Here is a 24,980-nt window from a genome sequence, read left to right as displayed (position 1 = left end):
AAAAGTAGTCTGCTAGCAGCTACGTTGCCCTTACTCGGTGGGAAGGTTAGTCAAGCATCCAGTGCAGTGTAGAATACTTTTCTAATGTTTTGCATATTTCTCAAAGTACTAGGAGTTCCAGAAGCTTTAAGAATCCCAGTTGACGTGTCAGTCAAGGGGAAAGATTTTGTAGCCACAAATAAATCCATTTATAAGACCTTTAAGCTCTTATGTCAGCTATTTTACACAGTGAGATTTTATTTCAGCTGCTATCCTTAGCTATGCTGTGGTTTTTGTCATGTCTGAGTATACTTGTGTCACATTTAAATAAGTTATATGCCAAATAATCCTGGATGAAAGACAGTACTATCATTAGATCTGTTGGCAGTCCTTACAACACACCTGTTTTACTATAAACATACTTCCTGCTAGAGGCTGCAAAGTGCTTTTGAATATTGCTGAAACATCTAGGTCTTTCACTGACAGAATGGAGAATTGACTGATGAGGAAAAAGGGGAGAATTGGATGGGACAAAGTTGACTCTCTGCCAAAATAAAGCTTCACTAATATGTTTGATCTTTTATTAAGTACATGGAGGTCAGTGTGGTAGGATATTACTCAGCGTGCTTGCAGCAGCATGCCTAATTGTGATGTTAACATTACAGTTGAAAAATGAATCAATTTATTGTGCTTTATTTCTTTATTTAGTTTCAGCTGTAAGAAAATACTTTATGTACTTCACATTTTTTAGTGAGATGCTGTAGGAAAGGCATGTGAATAGCTTTTTATTTCCTCAGAGTATTCAGTTGCTGCAGAGACTAACCTACAATGTTCCAGTCTTTTGCGTTGGTGCCAACGTCAATGAACTGATTTCATTTCTAATGCATCATGTGTAAGTTTGTGTTCACTTATCTTTGCTCATGGGAAATACCTAGCTAGGTTTCTAACCTTTCTGAGGCCCATGAGCCTATTGCACTAACATGGTCTGCAGAGGGTGCTGTGATATTTTTGCTCTGAAGTTGCCAGAGATGTTTCTGGAAAACATTTTAAGGGTTGTTAATGTGGTGGCTGTGCAACTTTAGGTGGCTGAATATTAATTGGCTTCTTAGCCACCCCCAGGGAGGGGGAGCTAATGAAGACAAAAACCAGGAAAAAAAATCATTCCTGTCACTGTAAGCATACTTCCTCTAGAATAATACAAATTTTGTGCAAGTCTAATGACTATTAAAGACACCTGCAATAAAGGACCTCTGATAGCATTTATCTTTGATGCTCATTCTTCCTCTTAAGCTCAGTTAAAATCAGCCCGAAGTCTGGGATCTGCAAGTGTTGGGTGCACTTTTCTTGGAAGAATGGTAACTTACAGAAAAAAAGCAATTTTACTGTAACTAATCTATGGATGCTTTAATGAAAACATCTTTGTTTAAACCTCCGGATTTTCTTTTAAGTCAGTCCACAGAAGATGAGCTAACAATACCATGCTTAGGACTTCTGGCAAATCTCTGTCGTCACAACTTACCTATTCAAACTCAGATAAAATCTTTGGTAAGTCTTTTGTTGTAGTGGCGTGATTCTCTGACATAGGGGTAAGAGTGAGTTACTTCACTGAGCTCTTTTTTGCACCAGTAATAATCCTGACCTTGTTGTTCACTATTTTGTCAAACGATGGTGGATATTTCACTCACATTAGAGAACACAATCAGTAGAACTGAAAGCTGTGTGTTCTCTTTTGTTGCTGTGTTGTTGCACAGGCTTGCATTATGCATTCAGTTATTATAACGGTTCTCTACAAGTGAAAGGTGAACCTGATGTTCGAGTATCTCTTCCTTAGAAGAACTAAATGTTGTTATAGTATATATATTTTTTCTAAGCTGCAATAAGTTTGGCCTGGAAAGAGATTTGCTCTTTCAAAAGATAAATCAATAAAATACCCCTGATCTTGATATCAGGTCAGGACCTTTGAATCTTCAAATACACATCCATATCTGATCTACGCAGTCTATCTGTTCATCAGTCAGTGCAAACAGCTTATTCCTCAGTGGAGGAATACAAACTCATCTACATGGCACTGAACATTGTACTACTTACCTTGGAACAAATGCAGGAGAAAAAAAGAACTGTGTCCAAGTCTGTTCAAAGAGCAGATAGGAGATAGGGTTAATTTTCAGTGGTTGTTTTATCTTAGAGATGTTAGTGATGTGACTTTCTCATCAGCCTGTAAAATAATGATGTAATTCCTTCCTATTTTTTTCATTCTATCCTACACAAATTCAACAGAGAATTTAGTCATTGCTGTCATCTTCTGTAACTGTGCAGTAGATCAGGTTAGTCAAGCAGGACCTGCCTTTCACAAACTGCTGCTGTCTAGGCATGATCACAGAATCTCAGAATGGCCAGGGTTGGAAGGGACCTCAAGGATCACGAATCTCCAACCCCCTGCCACAGGCAGGGCCACCAACCTCTCCATTTAATACTAGGCCAGGCTGCCCAGGGCCCCATCCAACCTGGCCTTGAACACTTCCAGGGGTGGGGCATCCAGAACCTCTCTGGGCAGCCTGTTCCAGTACTTTACCACTCTCTCTGTAGAGAATTTCCCCCTGACTTCCAACCTAAATCTCCCCTCCCTCAACTTAAAACCATTTCCCCTCATCCTATAGTTGTCAACTCTTTGAAAGAGTTGGTTCCCCTCCTGTTTGTAGGCTCCCTTTAGGTACTGAAAGGCTGCAGTGAGGTCACCCCGCAGCCTTCTTTTCTCCAGGCTGAACAAGCCCAGCTCCCTCAGCCTGTCCTTATAGGGGAGGTGCTCCAATCCAGTAGAAGAACACTAAAATAAATTTTCTAGAGAACATTTGTCATAGCATATTTCTGTGTTATTGTAATTCATAATTTGTATCTCTTGTTTATAAATATTTGCAATGTGTAAGTTTGGTGCTCTTACAGAAGAAAATAAAATTTTTAATACCTGTGCTTCTCTGTGTTTTAGAGTAACGTGAAGAGTTTCTATCGTACCTTAATAAGTTTCCTGGCGCACAGCAGTTTAACTGTGGTTGTATTTGCACTTTCAATATTATCAAGCCTTACTTTAAATGAAGAAGTAGGAGAAAAAGTAAGTGATACTTTGAAATCAGTTTTATTTTCAAGTTGTTGATAAATCTATTGGCCAAACTCAGAAAATAATTCTAGCTAATTTTTATATGCGAGAGACCTGAGGAAGCAAAGCATGTTCACGTGTGTAATTTTATTTTTCCTTTCAGCTCTTTCATGCACGGAATATCCATCAGACTTTTCAGTTAATATTCAATATTGTTGTAAATGGAGATGGTACTTTAACAAGAAAATACTCTGTTGATCTACTTATGGATCTTCTGAAAAACCCCAAAGTTGCAGATTATCTTACCAGGTATGGCTTCATTAAAAATTCATGGTTGCTTCTTGAGTGTTACTAGATTAGATGAGTATCTGCTCTATCCGAAGCTAAAGGATTCTTGTGTTACCTGTTTTACACAGAAGCATGAATCAAAACCTGTGCTTTAATTGCTGCTTAAGAAACGTTTAATGATTGTGTTCAATAATTCTTTGGTCAGTATTGGTGGTCAGACAATCTGATGAATAGCTATCATTTTTTTTTATAGTCCTACAGTATTTTGAAGTGTAGTAGTGCTGTCAAAGTGATAAGAATTTTCCTGCAGGGCATCACAGAGTTGTTATGTGAAATGCTTGTCTACTGGTTCTGCACATTCCACTAGTTGAACTTAGTTGCTGAACTTCAATCCAAATCTCTAGCAGTAAAAATTCTAATTCTGAGAATATTTTTAAAATTTAGCTTATATTGCATTGAAATTACACCATCAAAGGTATTACTGTATTTGAAGTGTTTGGGGGTAAAAAGGAAATTGGACTCGGGTATTCATTACTTGAACATTATTAAATATTGATACCAAATTATTGATACTAAATTATTTTTTTCCATCTTTCCTTCCATTTGTGCTGTAGATATGAGCACTTCACCTCATGCCTTGGTCAAGTATTAGATCTCCTTCATGGAAAGGATCCAGATTCGTTATCTAAGGTACTTCATCAGAAGACCAAGGGGGTACAACTCATAATACAGTTCCACATCTGTAGCCATAAGTAGATTCCTTGTGTGTGAGAACTGATAATGAAGTAAACTGACATAAGGACTCTTTATTGACCCTACAATGTTTATCAGCTTAAATCTAATTCTTCAAAGGACGTTATGGTTGAATTTGTTTATTTGTGGGTTATTGGTTGTTTTTTTTTCTTCTTGGTGTTTATTTCCTAGTAGTTCTAAAAACTTAGAAATACATTATTCCACAGTATTTGAACAATTTGACGTCATGTTGGATTAAGCACTTCTCTGTTGCATTCAGCTTTGTCTGACTACCACCTTACATAATTGAAGCATCGGCTATGTGGTGCTAAATGCTAAAATACAATTTGTCCTGAAAATGTTTCAAAGATACATGTTGACCAAACAATCTTAAACTTTTCTAATCAAAGCATTTTGCATCATAATATATGATGAAAGGTAATGTTTCCATGTACGTTTGTTTTTGTTGTTTATTGCTTATAATTGAAAAATGTGTTGACCTGGAGCTTTCCAGGGGTCTTCATCTCACAGCTATCTGTCAGTATCTCAGAATAGCATTTCTATAACTGAGAAGTAATTAGAGAGCAGTTGGTCCTTTTTTTTAATTATTTTTAATCACTAGTCTAATGGACTGTGCTGCTAACTTGATTTTACAGAAAAAATATCCTTCATAGAATTCTAATATGTCAAGAGCAATTGTCTATAACTTAGATATCTCTTTAGATTTGTACTATGGGAGTTGCAATTTTTACATGAGTAATTGGTTTAAACCAATTGAACTCTCATTCACTTCATACAGATCTTAGAACTGCTGCTTGCCTTCTGTTCTGTGGTAGAACTGCGTCATACCCTGCGGCAGGCAATACTGGACCCATCTGGCTTGCCAGTCTCTGGAAATACCAGATTTGTGACTCGCTCAAAGACTTCTGAACCATCTGTTGCATTGGTGCACTTGTCAAACCAACCACTGGAAGGCTCTGAAGACTGTTCAGTTCTAGCATTGCAGCTATTCAAAGAGGTTTTTGAGGTACGAGTGCTAATGATTGAGCTTAAAGAACTACTTAGCTGTTGCAGTTTTGCTTTGATCGATTTTTAAGTATTTATTAGTGTTTTACTTGAAAAGTAGGATGCAGAAATATACCAGAAATGTTTTTAAAATTCCATACTTTATCAAACATCTGTTTTTAAACACATTAGAAATATATTTTCAGGACTGTATTACAAAGTTATATTTTCTGAAAATTATGTTGGCCGTTCACGAAGTAGACACAAATCTATTCAGTACTTGTTTTCAAGGACTTGTAGAAGTGAGTTTCTGCTTTTCCAGTGTTATTTGTTAAACTTGATTCTCCAGTATGATACTGATCATAAGTCTTAAACCTGAAATAGGAATAGTCTGGGAAGGCTTGAATACAAGGAGTAGAGTAGGCTTGTCTTCCTTATTCTGTAGTTGTAAATATTGACATAAAATTTGTTTATTACAGGATGTTATTAGTAATGGGAACAGTGCCTCAGCTGAACACTTTGTGGATCTTTTGCTGCCTGTTCTTCTTGATCATCTTCAGATGCCAGAACAGATTGTGGATGAGCTGTTAGTGAAGAAAAAGTGTGAAAGAATGGTCAAGGCTATTAACGTTCTCACAGATATCCTTTTTTATGTGCCTATTGTCTGCTATATTACTTCTCCACTATGATCTGCTCTAAGGCATTAGAAGAAATATCCATCTTGGGTTACTCTAACAGCTGTTAATGGCAATAACTGTACTAATCTTACTTAGGACTGTCATCTTGAAGGACCTTTAGTAGCTTTATAATTGCTGTGAAATTATTGTGTAGCACAGGGATTCCAAATAAAACACAGTGGTTGTTCAACAGTATAGGAGCACTTTCCAAATAAAAAATGAGTGTTTTCTATTGAAATTACAAGAGGTGTTTGGGTGGCCTTCTTCTTAATCGGTGTAATATTTTGGTCTAGCTAAGTCCATTGCAGTATCCAGCCAAAGCTGGTAACAGTTTTGATCAGTGAAGCAAGAGGAAAAATAATGTGAAATTGTTTCATTTTATACTCCCTGTTTTTAAAGGGACTTCTTTCATTAGAATTTAAGAGCAGTTTTCCTTTTTCAGTCTAACCTCCTGTCTGTGACAGGATTTGGACCAGATTTGGGGTGAGTTTGGTGAGTAAGCAAATGTATGATGTCATCTTCAAGCATCCAGCTATGAATTTCTTGAGAAACATGCTGCCTTCTGCTTCTGTGTTGCTTTTCTGAATTTGGTGTCATGAAATAAGGAGAACACAACTGCAGGATGTAGTCTGTCATCTCAGCTGAATTCTGTGAAGAAGTCTCTTGACTGGCTCTCCCCTTAGAACTAGTCCTTCTTTTAGGTACTGGTTGTTCAATCCCTCTTGTTCATCTTCTTTATGCAACTCATATAATTATAGTTTCCTTGGCTGTCTGTTTCTATGTGCATACTTTTTTTTAGTTCAACAGAACAGTTGAACACTTGGCATGTATGTTAAGCATGACCTAAGAGGTTTATGTAGTTGGGCTTCAAAAGCATTTTTGGAGTATATCGTGCTTTGATATGCTAGCTTCTCTTTTATTATTAAAACAGTGCCTTATGGTGCCAATACCTAAGCATAGATCAAGTTTTATTCTTAACTCAACCTACTGCTGTGTGGAGACGACGTACTGAAAATGCATGCCTCAAAGCTGCTGACTGCCAGCCATTGTGTGTCTCTAATTGAGCACCAGTTTACCAATAGTAGGATTGATGCTGGTTTTGGGACAAAGGTAGTGGACTCTAAAATGTGGTGAGCACAAAAATTTCTCTAAAATTTAATCTACCTAGACTTTTTTGAGAGTTGTGATATTGTTCCAATAGAAAGTCTACCACAGTTGAAATTACTGTTTAAATGCAAATAAGTCTATATTGTTTTAAAATCAAATTTAGTATTTTAATACCGATAGGATGTAACATGTTAGTCAGTTCAACGAATAAACCTAGCTTAAACTTTCTGGGGTTGTTTTGTGTGTATGTTGTGTTTATGTGGTACAGTGATTTTTAAACCTCATCCAGAAGTTTATCTGAGTTGTTGCTTTTCAGAAATGATATCATCCATCAATACTGGGGAAAGAGGGGGGCTGTGGTTGCAGTGGGGGGAAAAAAGTCCAAAACAACACAACAGAAAACACATCCCTTCAGTTCAGAGTCATTGACTTGAACGTCAATAGAACTAATAGTTATATGCCCAACAAGATAAAATTGACCTGTGATTAAAACCTCTTTATTTTCAAGGTGAAAGTGTGTTAGGCTTCACTGCTATCCATGGTATGCTGGAAAAGCTCAACAGAGCATCTAAGGAGCTGAATGATCTCTCATGGTATTTGCACTCATGCCTTGCTAGAGATAGTTTATTTATGAAGGTTTAGGGACATATTTGCTTTGTCTTAATTTATTTATCAGTGCTGATCTGACAAATCTCTCTGCCTTTTTTCCACTTTGATTTTGTGTATTTAAAAGCAAACTTGCTGCTGATATTATTTTGAAAACACTTGATCTTATGAGCAGACTGAAGCAGGATGTGCCTGGTATGGAAGTCAGCTTCTACAAAATCCTACAGGTATGAGTTTAAAGTGTCTTATAAAGTAAAATGTCTTATAAAGGGTATCTGTGAAGGAAAGTATTATGAAACTCTAGTCATTCTAGCTCTGAATCTTTTTTCGTGCTTATCTCTGTCACGCTAAAAATTTTAGTGAAAAGCTACAGTTCTTAAAGATTAAGAACTTAATCTTGTTAATTCTTCTAAAACAAGACTAACTTGCTATTACCTCTCTTATTTCAGTAATGCATGTGAAATATTTCAGACGCCTGTTAAGAATTATCCTTCTAAGGCCACATTAGGATTGCAGTTTGAGGGTAGTAAGTGAGGGATAAGAAAAAGTTTCACAGCTATGTAATTGAAAAGCTTCTGAGGTTGTTGAGCATTAAACATATCCACCTACTCTGTGACTTTGCACAGGCAAGTGTTTGGTTTCTGTTGGTCAAGATGCTTGCTCTGTAGATAGAAAATAATCTGGATAATCAAGCATTTCATATTGTTTGGGAGAGTTTTCTTTGAAGAATGGGAATTGTTTACAATGAGAGTTTCAGAGTTATCAGAAAATCCTCATAAAACTTAAGCTTGTGACCCTTTATGATGAAAATCAAGCAGATGAGAATTTGAAGGAATTATGTAGTCTCTTTACTGGTCATGTTGACTAAAGAAAACAAATTTCGAAACACTCCAAAATGTGAAGTATGTTTTTCTTTTTTAAATCACTTCATTAACCTTTGCATTCTGAAATGTAAAACAGCAGTATTTAGTAAGGTAGATTTGTGTCTGTTCTCATAGGCCTTGGTATTGTGATGTCTGGGGTTGTTTTTTTTTGTTGTTTTTGACTGTTATGTATTGTTCTGACCAAAGTAGTTTCTTGTTTAGGATCAACGCTTGATTACACCTTTGACGTTTGCTTTAACATCAGACTACAGAGAACAAGTCCAAGTAGGACTTAGAATATTGTTTGAGGCTGCACCCTTACCAGATTTTCCTGCTATAGTGTAAGTTTATTTTTGTGATAATCTGATAAGATTTGATGCTTTTATAACCTTAGTGATGCTCGCGTTTCTTGACTTATTACTTCTAGTTTATGTGAGGCAGAAACTTTAAGAAAAAATTGTCATATCCTCCTAATCTACAGGTAAGAGACAGCAGTGGTTTTAGAGGCTGGAGGAGGTAGTACTGACTGGTACACAACTAACAGCAAATCCTTGACAGTATAATAGTCTTCTGTCTATACATACTATAATCTATATACTGTCTATATATGACAGTTTAATAGACTTCTGTCCCTCAGGATTAACTTTTTTAAGTTTGTGTGATAATGCAAATGTAACTATTTCTCTAGTCTGTCTTTTCAATGAAAGATAAGTTAATTATGCTGTGAAATATTTCTCATCTTCAGTCCTTGCAGCAGTATTTGAAGCAGATTGTTTTTAATATCAGTCATGTTTTCACAGGCTTGGTGAAAGCATTGCTGCAAATAATGCTTACAGACAACAGGAAAAAGAACATGCATCAAAAAGAATCCAACTGCAGTCACCCTTGATCAGTAACATTACAGTGAGAAGTTTTTCATCTTGTGCTAATGGTGATGAATCCACAAGTTCAAGTGTTCAGGAATTAATACAAAAACTTCATTCTGGACTAGAAGTTGGTATAATTTTATGTTATCTTTGCTAAATATTTGACTGTTTTTAATCAGAGTATTAGGCTACAGTGCGTGATCAGTTGAGCTCAATTTACGTTCTTACCTTTTTAAGAGTTCTTTTACTGAGCTCCTGAGCAGAGGTCAGTGATGTTTCTTTGTGCAATATTGTAAGTTGGGCTCCCTGTTGGAATTCCCTTCTCTGACTGGTTTTCCCACCCCTTTCCTAAATGCTGGGTGTGGAGGTAGGTGTCAGATTTAGCTGCAGGTAGCTGGAGTTGGTGGGGTGTGTACAGCGAGATCCCCCTTCCTAAGTGCATGGCTCTGTATACATTAATGGAAGTCAGCACAAAGTACCTAATGGCATTAAGTGCAGCAGCTTCCAATCACTTCAAATTTTTGAGGTAGAGAAAATATTAGTGTTCAGTAAATCTTTTTTAGGCCTTCTAAGTAGTAGAACTTTCTTTTAGCAGTACATTAATTAAAAGTCAGTTTACATGATCACTTGAAATACCTGACGCTTCATCTTCGCGTGTTCCATGAGGCTCAAATATGTGTAAAAACATATGAATCACTTTCAATAGTATTACTGCAGAAAGAAAATGAAGGGAACTTACAGAAGTTTTTCTTATAGTCAGTTCTATATGCTTTTATGTGTTACTGCAACTTTGCAAGCAGGAAAAGAAACTGGAGCTATGTGGGAGCTACTATTAATATGCCCAAAAGTATATATCTTGCACAAAGGTTCAAAACGGTGCAGAGAGGGTACATTTTTAATAGGTGTCCATTTTATGAGCAGAAAGATAGCTTACACTTAGTCACAGGATAGAGCACATGAATGCCTGCTCAAAATTGGTATTATTATTGTATGGCCTACGGGAAAAAAAAAAAATCCTAAAGTTACCTAGTTGCATTCTTACTTGACTTAATTGATGGGCATATTCTAATGAACACTGACTCTTGAACAATACATGTGAAGTACTCCTCTAGTAATTTGATGGATTAAACTAACAATTTCTGTTCTGGTTAGTATTCTTTCAGAGCTTTTCACCTCAACCTTTTCTGATGGTCTCCATGCTAAGAAGGCTGTGTATTGTAAACAGTGTTTTCATCTTTGCATTTTTTTGTTGTTGATATTGAGGCAAATGTTCTATGAGGGGATTGCTAAGTCTCCAGCAAAGAATAGACCAACAGGAACAAAGTTACAGTGGTTATATTATCTTTTCATGGTATATCACTGATTTGACTTGATAGGCATCTGCCTCTGAAGATGACTCATCTTCACCCTACTAAATTTATTTGCAGACTTTCTGCAAGAGTCAAGTGAATGTAATTAAGTAGTCAGTCTCAGAGATTAATATAAAATAAAAAAAAACTCTAGTGAACAGATTAAAGTTCACAAAACTAAGCTTTTCAGACATGTTATCTGTCCAAGTAAATGCAGGTTTACAGTAGCAGTAATTGTAAAACATGTCCACAGGTTAAGGAACCAATCACTGACATGAGGATTTCTGACATAATGGATATCTATGAGCAGAAGCTTTCATCATTAGCTGTGAGTACGACCTAATATGTATGAATATGATGCTGTTGGTAGATTCAGATTATGTTAATGAATAACATTCTTCCTTTGCACAGTCAAAGGAAACTCGGCTGCAAGACCTTTTGGAAGCAAAGGCTCTGGCTCTGGCTCAGGCTGACAGACTGATGGCCCAGTACCGATGTCAGAGGGCTCAGGCAGAATCTGAGGTGAGTGGGATCTCTTTCTGGGATTCTGGTATCATAGAATCATAGAATGGCTTGAGTTGGAAGGGGCCTCAAGGATCATGAAGCTCCAACCCCCCTGCAGCAAACAGGGCTGCTAAACTCCATATCCAATACTAGATCAGGCTGCCCAGGGCCCCATCTAAGTTGGCCTTGAACACCTCCAGGGCCAGGGCATACACAGCCTCTTTGGGCAGCCTGGTCCAGCACCTCACCACTCTCTCGGTAAAGAACTTCTCCCTGATATCCAACCTAAATCTTCCCCCCTTCAACTTAAAACCATTTCCCCAATCTTTTGGGGCAAAGTAACAACTGTTCTGGGTAGCTTTGACTGTATTTGCACATGTGGAAACTCTATACTGTTTAACTAACCTATACTTAAAAATTAGGACAATCTTAATTTTCATTGTAGCAATGCAAAGAAAAACAAGATGTTTCTTTGGAACTCTTTAATGCCCTTTCCATATTAGAAGCTGACAAAGCTGTCTTACTGTATTTGAACATTTGTTAGCCATTAGTGTTAATTTAATGGTAGTAAATTTAAAAATGAATAAAACCACTTATTAGTATTCTATGTAAATATTACTGGTATATGATGAATGGTTTACTGTTTGTGGCTTTTAACTACTTTGTCATTTCATACGAAGATGAACTCTCAAATATATACTGCAGTGATGCAAGCTTTATTTGAGGTGTGCTTTGAAAGTTCATAATTTCTGTTATTCAAATAAAGATTTGATAATTTGGGTTGCAAATTACGGAAGCCATAGCTAAACTATATCATATTTTACTTTTTTTTTATTCACTTCTAGCACTATAGAAGGAGCTGAAGGAATTTAGAATGAATTAATTAATTTGTATTTAATACTAGGAGACAGAAACTATTTCCTTAACGTAGCTGATGGGATTTTAGTGTTAGATGTATGACCTCAAATATTCCTATTAAGACATGATTTATAAGACAGAAATGTTTATAATTACTTTTTATTTTGGGGGATGTTTTCCACTGAAAGGCCCGAACTCTTGCTGCAATGCTGAAGGATGCAGAACGAAAAAATGAAGAACTTAATGTTTTGCTGAAAGCTCAGCAGGTAGAATCTGAAAGGGCACAGACTGATATTGAACAGCTCTTTCAACACAACAGGAAATTACAAACAGTTGCTGAGGAACATGAAATGCTAAAAAAATCATCAGTTGATCTTCTTCAGAGGTAAGAAGCTCAGGATCTTAAAGGAAATTTGAAATATTCATCTAGAATGATGAAGGTCCTCAATGGCCTGATTAAACTGGATGAGAACTGAAGTAGTAGATGTTGAAGATCTAATTCAGGAAATGACAAGAATTTTGTGTATTGTTTCTAAAACAAACCAACAGTGCTTAATTTCTAATGGTTCTACAGCATGCTCTTGGCTTCTTTCTTTAACTTTAATGCTGTCTTGATGACATGCTATAAATTGTCTAGAGAAACAGTCAGCAAAATATGTTTGTGTAATGTAGGAGTTTGCATGTTTGATTGCTTCTGTAGTAAGCCTGACTGAAATCAAGTGATGTAGGGAGGAAAGATGTGCCCTGTGTGTCTTAAATAATTTATAAGCATTATTTCCTTAGGATTGTAGGCTAAAAAACACGTAAGACATGGGAGACATAAAAAGTACGTAAGGGTAGAAATTTTTAATGGAGAAATAACGTGCTTAGGAAGAATAAAGGCTCAAAAGAACTTTGGCATCTCAACTTGCATGAGTTGTTTTCATCACTAGGTGTCAGCAAGGCAAAGAAGCTGGTAAAATTGAGAGCGATTTACTTTACAATGGATGCAGGAATTGTATTAGAAATTTTGAAGTTATATCTCTGCCAATAATAGGCATTGAAGGAGGAAAAATGTTTATTCAGGAAAATCCATAATGGACAGGATGCATGCATCTAGTATAGTCACTGTGGAAGTTCCTCCTTTTTTGCTTGAGTTGTACTTAATCGTATTCTCTATGAGCAATTGTATGGAATAAAACATCTTTTAATCTGTTATCTAAAAGCTGTAAATTCCCAAAGTAGGAGTAAAATAGCTTAGTGATTTTTACACTGGTTTTATAAAGTAAAAACTTGCTTTCTCAATCTGCAGACTTTAAGTGCTGTTCCTTAAACATAACCAGAAAGTTGACATGGGAGGAGAGAGTTTTCCTTTCGGAAAGTAGTAAAGTGATTTGCTTCGAGCGTGAGATCTGCCTCAAACTTTTATTAATTGCACTTTGCACCGTCTTCAGTATTTTCAAGTTCTAGAACTAGAAACTTGAGCACTATAGAACTGGTGCTCAAAAAGTGTCTCAGAGGATCTCTTAAAAGGTGACTACAAAAAGTTTATTTGTAACATTTTGTACATATCGGACATTTAAATACATCTGTTTTTTGTACATCTTTTTTTTGTTGTTGTTTTTGTTTTGTTTGTTTGTTATTCCTGAAGAATTTTATACTGGAAGAAAGAGGGAAGATCATTAATAATTAGTGAAGCTTTTTTTTTTCCCCTAAGTATGTACTTTTAAAAAATGTGTCTTGTTTTTAACTTGAGTGAAATGATTGAACAAGAGAAGTCAAGTATATTTTTACAAACTATTTAAAAGCTCTTCAAAAGCACTTATCTTCAAACATAAGCCTCTAATTTATTTGTAGGTATGAAACAACTGAAAGACAACATAAAGATCTACAGATTACATGCAATTCCCTAAATAAAGAAATTGAAGCAATGAAGAAACTAAATGAATCACTGAAGCAGCAGAATGACAGGTAAGTTAGGTTCAGTCTCTAAGCAAATTAAAGAAAAACAGTAAAATTAAATAGCACTTCAGCATTCAATTTGTCAATTATCTGTGCTTCAAGTAGCATATGAGAGGTCTATTATCCATCATATTTGAAAGGTCATGGCAGTCTGGTGAAATTCCCACTGACTGGAAAAGGAGAAACATAACCCCTATTTTCGAGAAGGGAAAAAAGTAAGATCCAGGGAACTACAGGCCAGTCAGTCTCACTTTTGTGCCTGGCAAGATCATGGAACAGATCCTCTTGAAGGCTGTACTAAGGCTCATGGAAAATAAAAACAAGGTGATTGTTGTTAACCAGCATGGTTTCACCAAGGGTAAGTCATGCCTGACAAACTTGGTGGCCTTTTGTGATGGAGTTACAGCATCAGTGGCTAAAGGAAGAGCAACTGATGCCATCTATCTGGACTTGTGCAAAGCATTTGGCACTGTCTGACATGACATCATGGTCACCAAACTGGAAAAAAAAATTGATTTGATGGATGGACTGCTGACTGGATAAGAAATTGGCTGGATGGTCATGCCATTACAGTCACTGTCTCGGTGTTCAAGTGGAGTCTGATGATGAGTGGCGTTCCTTAGGGATCACTGTTGGGACTGGTTTTATTTAACATCTCTGTAGGTGACATGGACAATGGGTTTGAGCGCACCCTCAGCACGTTTGCAGATGACACTGAGCTGAATGGTGCAGTTGATGCACCAAAGGGAAGGGATGCCATCCAGAATGGCCTGGATCGGCTTGAGAGGTGGGTCCATGTCAGCTTCATGAAGTTTAAGAAAGCCAAGTGCAAGGTCCTGCACCTGGGTTGGGGCAGTCTCAAGTATAGATGCGGATTGGGTGGAGAATGGCTTGAGAGCAGCCCTGAGGAGAAAGATTGGAAGTTGTCAACTGATGAGAGATTCAGTATGAGCCAATAATATGTGCTTGCAGCCCAGAAGGCCAACCATATCCTGGTTTGCATCAAAAGAAGTGTGACCAGCAGGTCGAGGGAGGTGATTCTGCCCTTCTACTCTGCTCTCGTGGATCCCACCTGGAGTACTGCATCCAGTTCTGGGGCCTCCAAGAATAACATGGAGTTGTTGGAACAGGTCCAGAGGAGAGCTACAAAGATAAGCAGAGGGCTGAAGCACCTCCCTTGTGAGAACAGGCTAAGAGAGTTGGAGCTCTTCAGCCTGGAGAGGAGAAGGCTCCGAGTAGACCTTATAGTGCCCTTCCAGTACCTGAAGGGGGCCTACAGGAAAGCTGGGGAGGGACTTTTCATAAGGGAAAGTAGCAACAGGACATAGGGAAATAGTTTTAAACTGGAAGAGGGTAGATTTAGACTAGATATTACGAAGAAATTTTTTTTTTTACTATGAGAGTAGTGAGACACTGGAACAGGCTGCCCTGCAAGGTTGTGGATGCCCTCTCATTAGAAGCATTCTAGGCCTGGCTGGATGGGGATTTTGAGCAACTTGGTCTACCAGGAGGTGTCCCTGCCTATAGCAGGTGGTTGGAACTAAATAATCGTAAAGGTCCCTTCCAACCCAAACCATTAAATGATTCTAAGTGTAGCTAGAAGAAGTAATAGATCCTTTAGAGTGGTTTTCTATGTGTATATTAGATGAGAATCTGTATTAGTGATTTTTGTGATTTTATTTTTTCTCTTGTGTTGGTTCAGAGCAGGAGGGGATCCCCACATACTGCAGCAACAGTAGGAATTTAAAAAACAAATGAAAAGAAGCCATTTTGGGAGTGGGTTTTTGTTGGAGGGAAGGGGAGAGTGTCTTGGTAGTCACTGAATTCTTGATGTTGTGAGCCAAGATTTTCACATATTCCTTTTTATCCTACAAGGTTTCTCTGTGACATCGTCAGATATCAGCAGAAGTACTTAAATGCTATGTTTGTCTCCTTCTCTGGAGATGTTCAGGAGCCACTGACCTGTGTGACCTGCTGTAGGCAACCGGCTTTAACAGGAGGGTTGGATCAATGATCTCTAGAGGTCCCTTCCAACCCCTACAATTCTGTGATTCTGTTTTCTGGAAGAAAAAGAGAAGGGGGGTGAGGGAGGGAGGGGGAGAGAACCCAATAAATTAATGCATTTTAAAATTATACTAGAAATAGTGATGACTGACATTCCATCCTTGGTGCTTCAACTATAAAGCTAGCGCTACTTCTGTCTTGTTGAGAAGAAATTGTAACTTTTTTCCTTTCTGATGGCTTAAGATAGAGACTTGGTGTATCTTTCACCCTCTTAACTAAATAAATAGGGCTCTTATTTGAGAACTTTTGTTTGATACTTAATTTTGCAGAACACATTTTTTAAAATATGCTTACCGTCAGATCCTATATTCACTTGAGAGAGAAAGTGGTATTCTTGGTTTCACTTTCAAAGTTCACTACATCCTTCCAACTTCTTGACTTGGTTAGTGACTGAGACTGCTCTGACTTCTGCCTTGAGTTCTGATTCAAATTGAAAACTTTCATTTAGATGCATTTGCTTGTGAATAAATGTGGGCACCTACCTTCATTGGAGCAATATGCAGTTGAGTATAATTGAGGAAGTGTTCTGAGAAGGATCTCCCTTGTTTAAGGCAAATGGGATAGCAGTTGCTGTATAAATATTCTTGAATAGTTACATAAAAGAGACTGAACTATCCTTCTCCCCTTTTGTTGCCAGAGGCTGCAGATAAGAAAGTGGATAAACAGGCCAGCAAGAATGACAATAGGTGTCCTCTAAATGGGGCAAGTGGGAGATGGAATATGCCTTAGAAGTTACGCTAGCTAGCAATGGAGACAGTAAATTAAGTTAATGGAGTTTGAAGTGCTTGGGTTACAGCTGTAACACTGGCGGATAACAGTGCCTGTATATTTTGTGAGATCTCAGTATTATTTTAACTAGTAAAGACTGCAGCAAACCTATGTATGAGCTACAGCAAGGTCTTATGAAACTTCATTTTTTTCCTGCATGTTGCACAACTGTCTGGAAATATTCAGTATGATATCAGAAAATCCTTATGCACAGATGTGTTTACATGGATGATAACACTTACCTGAAACAAGGTTTTAGTAATGGTCAGTTCAGGAGCGTACCAAGAGCTAAAAGCCCGTATCGTCAGTCCCTAATGGCAGTGAATTCTGACTCAGATTGAAAGGTGATTTCATTTCTGCCATGGTATCTTGAATGTCTTGTGGCTGTAATCAAGCGCAACAGTCTAGGCTGTAGGAAAAAAACATTTCCAGTAGTTTCTGCATTGTCTTTGATTAAGGGGGATAAATAATTTTCATGGGAGGGGAAAAAGGAAAAACCCTGCAAATTCATCGTTTTGTTGATTTGATTTTTAAGCTCCTGACAAGAGTTACAAATGACGTGAAAATCATTCTAGCTTCTTAGAGCAAAGAAATGGTGATGTATTTTATTTTGGGAATTAAAAATTTCTCTCTTCAATATTAGGACTGCTGCACAGTTGGTAGAATCTGAAGAACACAGAAAACAACTACAGCAGCAGCTACATGATAGAGATAGCAAAATAGCAAGTAAGTCATTTAACTGAAAAATCATTAGACCTACAAAGCTCAATTTAAAAGATGCTGTTATGTGCTGTAGAAAAGCAGCAATGTTTTTCTTAGTAATTGTAAATCTAAAAGGTAGCCAGCCATATGTTATTTAACAGTTGATGAGACAGATGTGTCTTTGTATATTTAAGAAAATATAGATATATTTTTCCAAGACTATATTGATTTCACTAAATCCATACACAGCATGATTTGTGCTTTCAGGATCTCTTCACAGCATGTCCATTAGACCCATTTTCTGTGGGAATTGCAAATTGAAAGAGTTCAATTTAACTCTTCAGCAAGTACCAAAAGCAACTGCTAAAACTTAGCAGTAGGTGGCACTCAGTAGTGCACTTATTAGCAGCTATGTTCAGTATTAGAAATGTGTATATACTTGTTTCCGAGGCAATGCAGTATCTCTTTTTTAAGATGGACAACCCATCTTTTAACATGTTGGTTTTTGTAAGGCTTGCAACAGAAAATGAAAGTTCTGGAAGAAAAACTGAAAGCTCAACAGAAAGAAAAAAACAATATGGAGGAAACTGTTGATGTTCTTAGAAAGGAGTTGAGCAAAACAGAACAAGCGAGGAAGGAACTGAGTATTAAGGTAAGGAATTATTTCCACCTGCACTCTAGAGACTGGAGTTTTAAGTTCTATATAACTGATAGAGCTGAATAATCATTATTTCAGTTTTGAAGTGACTAAATAAAACTAGAACTGACCCTATAGTGAAGAAGAATGAACTCTTAATTATGTAACTTTTGAGTTTCGAATAGTTGAGCTTGAATTTAAGAGCAAAGTCAGAGTCTAAGGGCTGTGCAAAACGTAGTCTACATTGTATTTGGAAAGAAAAAAAACTGTGATGCAATATTAAGTAAGTAAACAGCACATTCCTCTTCAGTTTCTAGTTGTATACTGTGAAATCTGAGTTATTTGTTGTTTTTTTTTGTTACTGTTTTTTCCTTCCCCTTTCTTGCAGTCTGCATTAGGATACTGCATATGGATGTACCAAAACACTTCTGATTTTCTCGATCTTTGAAATTCTAATAAAACATTTAATTTTTATCTCAAAGAAAAAGAATGTCTTCTCTCAAAGCAAAAATAGAGACCAGTTTGGCCATACTCTGAAGTTAACAGGATAATGTGTGGATTTTTTTCCTTGGTTGTTTTTTAAAAAAAAATCTCCAAAACCTCAGCGTAGTTTGCATGTTCTTGCCTATCATTAAGATTCCAGTAAACTCTCAAGGTAGAGGTTCCTTTTACATAAAAACTAATTAGTAATCACAAAGAAGTATGCAGTCTGTCAAAGCATTTACAGTATTCCCACTCCCTAGGACAATGCTATGTAGTATACAGCAAATACTTCCCATCTCCTTGATAAATATTTATCAGTGTGTGGACTGAAATGAAACATGGATGGATGAACTGTGAACGTTTCTGTTACTTAAATAGAAGAATGATAACGTGGGGTTTAGTGCATCCCACTGGTATGCAATGTTTTGAAGTGCATCAGTTGCTGTAAAACTTTCATGTACACCAAATGTACACCTGAAGAAGGTATTTCTGAAACAAAGTTGTAATTTTAAAATGATGTTTTTTGATTGCTTGCTTAAACTCATCACCAGACTACTTAGCTTTCACTGTGTTTGTTTGTTTTTTCACTTAATGATGGAGTGAATAGTAACATTTTGGCTGTTTTTGCAGGCATCTTCTCTGGAAGTTCAAAAATCCCAACTGGAAGTACGCTTGGAAGAAAAAGAAGCACTTGTAAAATTACAGAAAGAGGAACTGAACAAACATTCTGCTATGATTGCAATGATTCACAGTCTAAGTGGTGGCAAGTTAAGTGCAGAAGCAGTGAACCTCAGTTTATAGGGCTCTTGTCATCAAGGTTATAATAGAAAATACATATGAATTAATGTATGTAAAAAAGCTTTTTAAAACATGAAGCTAATATACAATCTGGCTAAAGAAGAGTCACCTAAAACGTGAAGTAGGTCAATATCAATTGAGAATAAAAGATAGAATTATGGAAGTTCTTTTTGAAAACACTGAACTACTGTACAGCAAATAGATATTCCAACGATGTTGGTAGAACTATTATTTATCTGTACTAGGACCTGGATATAACTGTTGTTGGTGACTAACCTTCCTACATGGATAGATAGCAAAATGGGAGTCACTCGGCCTTTTTGCTAGTTTATTCTGCTATTGGCCATCAGGAAGGCATTCTTCATAGGGTAAGCGCTTTCATCATTTAATCTTGATAATTTTCACTCTTCTGAATACCACCTATTATTTGTGCAGCGTTGCTTCCTGATGCCTAAGGCACAAGAATAGAAATAAAATGGATTATGTTAATTAGAATGTGTTATATTGAAAGCTGTGTTTTTCAGCATATTAATGCAAATACTTCCTGAAATAAATATGCGGATGTGTTTCTAATTTTGAGGAGATTAATTTGAGCAAGCAGAGCACTGAATTTGAGTGACTTATTTTTTTTTTAAAGTAGAACCATTTAGAGAAAGCACATGAAAATGAAACACATGAATGCAAAAATATTTCTTAAATACTAGGTAATGCTTTCCTAAGCCCACATCACTTTTTTCATTCTTTCAAAAGATTCTGCAGTTTTTTAACAGTCCTATCTGATACATTGTTAGCTGTTGTCAACATTACCATTTTCTGCTCAAACAGGATTTCATATATTTTTTATAGTATAACTATTTAGGAAATTTCTTCTAAAGTATACTTTCATATGCATGGCTGAACACTTTCCTGTCCTTAGTTTAGATATGACATGAATGTCTTTTAGCAGTTGTCAGAATTATTTCATTAATATATGTATTTTGCTAGAACTACCAGAGTTTATTTCATTTATGTCCTCTTCTGTAGCATTACTGATTTTATTTGTATCTAATTTGTTATGACTAGGTCTTAAAACACTTGAGTTTCTTCACATCTTCTGTTGTGTCGTAGATGTTTTACTCAATCTGCTCAACTCACAACTAAGCATAACCTTGTGCATTCAGTTGCAATTATACAAGTCATATGAATTGTATCTATTTTAACCTGTTTCTAAATGTACATATTTTTATGTCTTAATGTCTACAGCTTTTACTTATGGTTGTTCTGGTCTCTGTGAAGACTAGGTGAATAAAAAACAAATTGCTCTGTGTCTTATGTATTCTGTTAAGTGAGGTAAATTAGTATATAAAACATGTTGTTTGGTTCCCTTTTTGCATAAAACATCATTATTGCTTAGAATGGTCAGAAAATAGGTGTTAAAATTGCTGAGTTGAGGGGTTTTGTTAGTTTTGCAAACCCAGTTGGGAAAGAAAGCCTCATTAACTATAAATTTCTACTTTAGTGTAATGGATTAAGAACTTTGAGAGTCAAAGTAAGTTTGCAGACGTGAATTCATTACTATTTCAGTCTCTTGGTCACAGGGAAAGGGCAGCTGAATGGTTTTTTTTCTACCAGAAGCTACTCTTAAAAAAAAACAAAAACAAAAACAAAACAACAAGTAGAAAATGTCAAGCATGTTACTAATTAAACTGATAAATGATGGTTTAACTTTGATTTCAGATGGTGGATTGGAGGGCCAAAATGGCATGCTGCTCAACAAAGTAAGGTTATACTGTTTTGAGGTTCATGGCCCCAGAAAATATTAGATGATGAATCCTTGAAATTTACATTATAGAATCCACAGTAAAATATTTGTATTGTGGTATACAAATATTGATTGTTGCTTTTTTTCCCCTTGGAAAAATGTGCTGTGTCAGTATGCTTTTCTAAGCCAAGTGTCACTGAACTCTGTTGGGACACACTACAAATAAATGTGTAGACGTGTCTACCTGCCTTGACAGTATTTCTGTGTTCCTTCCTGGCAGTGTTTTCTTAGTAATGAGTAGCAGCTAACAGAACTAGCAAATAAATTGGTTTCTATTTAAAATTTTCTTCAGAATGTATAGCACTTCTCGCTGTGTTGTGTTGATACAGTAGAAGAAAGGGATGCTATCCAGGGGGACCTTGATAAACTTGAAAGGTGGGCCCTGGTGAACTTAATGAGGTTCAACACAGCAAAATGCAAAGTGTTGCACTTGGGTCGAAGTAATCCCAGATGTATATACAAACTGGGAGAAGAACTTCTTGAGAGTAGCCCTGCTAAGAAGGACTTAGGAGTCGCAGAATCACAGAAACACCAAGATTGGAAAAGACCTACAAGATCATTCAGTCCAACCATCCACCTATCACCAATAGTTCTCACTAAATAATATCCCTCAACACAAAATCCAAGCGTTCCTTGAACTCCTCCAGAGTGGGTGACTCCACCACCTTCCCGGATAGCCCATTCCACTGCCTGACCACTCTTTCAGAGAAGTAGTATTTCCTAACATTGAGCCTAAACCTCACTAATCCTAAAGCTCACTAAAACCTCCCTTCTGATAGTTATTGCTCTCTATAAGGCCTCCCCTGAGTCTCCTCTTCTCCAGACTGAACAATCCCAGCTCCTTCAGCCGCTACTCATAAGGCCTATGCTCCAGACCCCTCATCAGCTTTGTTGTGCTTCTTTGAACCTGCTCCAGGGGCTCAATGTCTTTCTTGCAGTGAGGGGCCCAAAACTGGACACAGTACTTGAGCTGCAGCCTCACCAGAGCTGAATAAAGGGGTCCTGGTAGATGAAAAGCTTAATAGCCAGCGGTGTGTGCGCTCGCAACATGGAAGGCTAATGGTATTGTAGGTTCCATCAGAAGAAGGGTGGCCAGCAGGGTGAGGAAGTTGATTGTCCCCTTCTGTTCTGTCCTCAGACCCCAGCTGGAGTAATGCATCCAGTCTGGGATTCCCAACACAGGAAAGATATGGAGCTTTTGGAGAGGGTCCAGGGCTGGTGCACCTCTCCTATGAAGAGAGACTGAAGGAATTTGCCCAGCCTAGAAAAGAGAAAGCTGTGGGGAGACCTCATTGAGGCCTTCCAGTATTTAAAGGTAGTTTATAATCAAGATAGAATTCTTTTTACAAGGGTAGATAGTGATAGGACAAAGGGGAATTGTTTTAAACTCAAGGAAGGGTTAGATTGGATGTCGGGGAGGTTTTTTACTGAGAGAATGGTGAGGTGCTGAAACTGGTTACTCATAGAGCCTGTGAATGCCCCATCCCTGGAGGTGTTTAAATCCAGGTTGGATGGGGCTCTGGGCAGTCTTATCTAGCATTTGATCTAGCAGCTGGCAGCCCTGACAGTGGCAGGGGGGTTGGAACTTGATGATCCTTGAGATCCCTTCCAACCCAAGCCATTCTATGATATATAAATAAAAGAAAAATAAATCAGTCACTTTTTACACCCTGGGCAGTTCTTGTTGCACATAGTGTGCTATTGAACTATATATTTTTTCCCACAGGCTCTCTCAGTTACTGCAGAGAGCATCTGGTGCAACGAACAGCTCCTCAATAGAGTCGATTTTTAATTATGTGTGTGTTGTATCAGGTTGTCAATTGCCTGTTTTACAAGTGCAGAGACACTTGAGCTGTCTTAATTCAAAGCAATATCAAGTCTCATTATTGGGCACTCTAGTACTTTTTATCTGACAGTGGGTGCCTTTTATCCTATAAAATCTGGAGAAGGTTTTCACTCTGCAAGTGGCTCTGTATAGCTTTGTATGTGAATCCTGCTGGTGGAAAAAAATAGTTCTTTTTCTATAGCTTTTGATTACCGTACTCTTCAGTTCATTTTTGGTGTACCTCTTCGCGATGATGAGACAATGAACAGTTGATATGAGCTGATGCCCTTCAACACATAATCTGTTCTATGTTGTCTTCATCTTATTCTTCCCCTTGTCTTTGGTCTTAACTCTGTGTCCTCTGCTCTTTTTCTGCCTCCCTGCTGTTGATTTATTCCAGGCTTTCACTTTTTCGTACTTTCCCATCTCTCCATCCCTTTCACCACTGACTCTAAGTAACAGTGCTCTACCCCTTGCTTTTACCTGATGAAGACTAGCTTGCATATAAATCTGGAATGTTCTCTTGTGTGCTACTTGGATCTAATAGTATGGAGTCTTTTCCACCTCCTTTTCCACCTAAAAAGGTGGCTTCACTGAACTCAAACTTTGAAGTAAGAACATTTGGTCATCTTTGTGAACAAGATGGAACACAAAGCTTTTCCTGAACCAGTCCATGTGCCGTCATTGTCCTCCTGCCATGTTCACTCCTGTTACCAACAAGACAGAAGCTATTTTTATTGGCATGGTCAAAATATCTATGTTGTTCTACTTGTGTTATCAATGGGCAATGTAACATAGGCTAAACAAAAAAGCCTTTCCTCACAGGCATATGAATCCTTGTCACAGTATATCCTAAGTTGGAAAGGGTCTACAGGAATCATCGAGTCCAAATCCTGGCTCCACACAGGACCACTCAAAAATCAGAAAGCTTGGCTGGATTTTTTTTTCCCCTTCATCCTCTGACTAATGTCCTGCACAAATAATACAGCTTCTGAGCTTTACAAATTGAATGCCAGACACTGTTTTAAGAAGTGATCCTAAGTGCAAGTGGTGGTAAGTAAACCTCTTTAAAATGAGCAGTACAGTTAACCTCTTTGATGGATAATCAGAAAGTAGTACTGTTTGTAAACCATAAGACTTATTTAGAAGTAGTGTAAGCAAAGTAAAAAATTCTGCATAAAGAAGTCTGAAAATCCACTTATTGTACCGATTAATCAATGCCTGAAGCGTTAACTGCTGATGAGGAGTGATGCATTGTGGTTATGATTTTCTTTATTCAGAAGTGAGTGTCTGCTTCTCCAGGAATTCTTTAACAATGTACTTTTCTGAAAACAACTGCAAGAAAATGAAACAAATTCTATTGAAACTATGACACTCAGCCATAAGGGTCTGGTTTGGCTTAAGCGGTTTTGTGAACATTTAAGGAGGTGTTTTCTGCTTTTTCTTACAAGTAGTTATTGTTAGCAGCCAAATACATATTTTTAGACAAATACTTGTTTCACAAGAAATGCTTTCAACCTTGCAAATTTGGTTTGTATGTAAACAAAGTGCTCTGTGCACTCCCATCTTTTTATTTCTTTTGAGATCATCAGTTTTGTCCGCTCTCTGAAACAGGCTTCCTATTCCGACTTTCTCACCAGTTTCCCTTCTGCAGGGTGATGAAGGTGGGATCAGTCTGCTGTTCTTTACAACCCTAGTGATGCATTTGTGTATCTCTATCCCAGATAAACTGGGTCGTTTTCTAGGAGTACACAGGAATGAGGCATAACATATTAGACTGAATTTTGCTGAACTGAAAACTGTATGACTATTCATGCAAATATCCTGGTAATCCTGGACCAAGCCTAACAGCTGGAGCAAGGGGCTTTTCCATTTTTCAAATGGCAAATCACAGAATCACAGAATGCCGTGGGTTGGAAGGGATCTCAAGGATCATCAAGCTCCAACCCCCCTGCCACAGGCTGGGCCACCAACCTCCCCATTTAATGCTAGACCAGGCTGCCCAGGGCCCCATCCAACCTGCCCTTGAACACCTC

At 37.4% G+C, this 24,980-nt stretch overlaps 1 protein-coding gene across 1 annotated transcript; it reads left to right on the top strand.

The window, feature by feature from the left end:
• Nucleotides 1–570: 570 nt before the first annotated feature.
• Nucleotides 571–20,636, top strand: CIP2A (cellular inhibitor of PP2A). Its single transcript, XM_010721372.3, has 19 exons — nt 571–576; nt 744–871; nt 1,428–1,524; nt 2,963–3,085; nt 3,234–3,379; nt 3,973–4,048; nt 4,890–5,117; nt 5,575–5,734; nt 6,761–6,902; nt 7,613–7,712; nt 8,571–8,689; nt 9,149–9,341; nt 10,817–10,891; nt 10,975–11,085; nt 12,114–12,310; nt 13,762–13,875; nt 17,342–17,424; nt 17,913–18,052; nt 19,151–20,636. The coding sequence occupies exons 1-19, from the start codon at nt 571–573 to the stop codon at nt 19,319–19,321; spliced, it is 2,409 nt and encodes an 802-aa protein (XP_010719674.1). The 3' UTR covers nt 19,322–20,636.
• Nucleotides 20,637–24,980: the final 4,344 nt, after the last annotated feature.

The sequence above is a fragment of the Meleagris gallopavo genome, chromosome 1 (genome assembly GCF_000146605.3).
Source record: "Meleagris gallopavo isolate NT-WF06-2002-E0010 breed Aviagen turkey brand Nicholas breeding stock chromosome 1, Turkey_5.1, whole genome shotgun sequence".
Classification (NCBI taxonomy): domain Eukaryota; kingdom Metazoa; phylum Chordata; class Aves; order Galliformes; family Phasianidae; genus Meleagris; species Meleagris gallopavo.
This window is presented reverse-complemented; position numbering and strand designations above follow the sequence as displayed.

Coding starts and splice junctions, on each gene's coding strand:
- CIP2A (XM_010721372.3), top strand. Junction 8,690..9,148: donor CCAGATTTTCCTGCTATAGT/GTAAGTTTATTT, acceptor ATGTTTTCACAG/GCTTGGTGAAAGCATTGCTG. Junction 17,425..17,912: donor TAGAGATAGCAAAATAGCAA/GTAAGTCATTTA, acceptor GGTTTTTGTAAG/GCTTGCAACAGAAAATGAAA.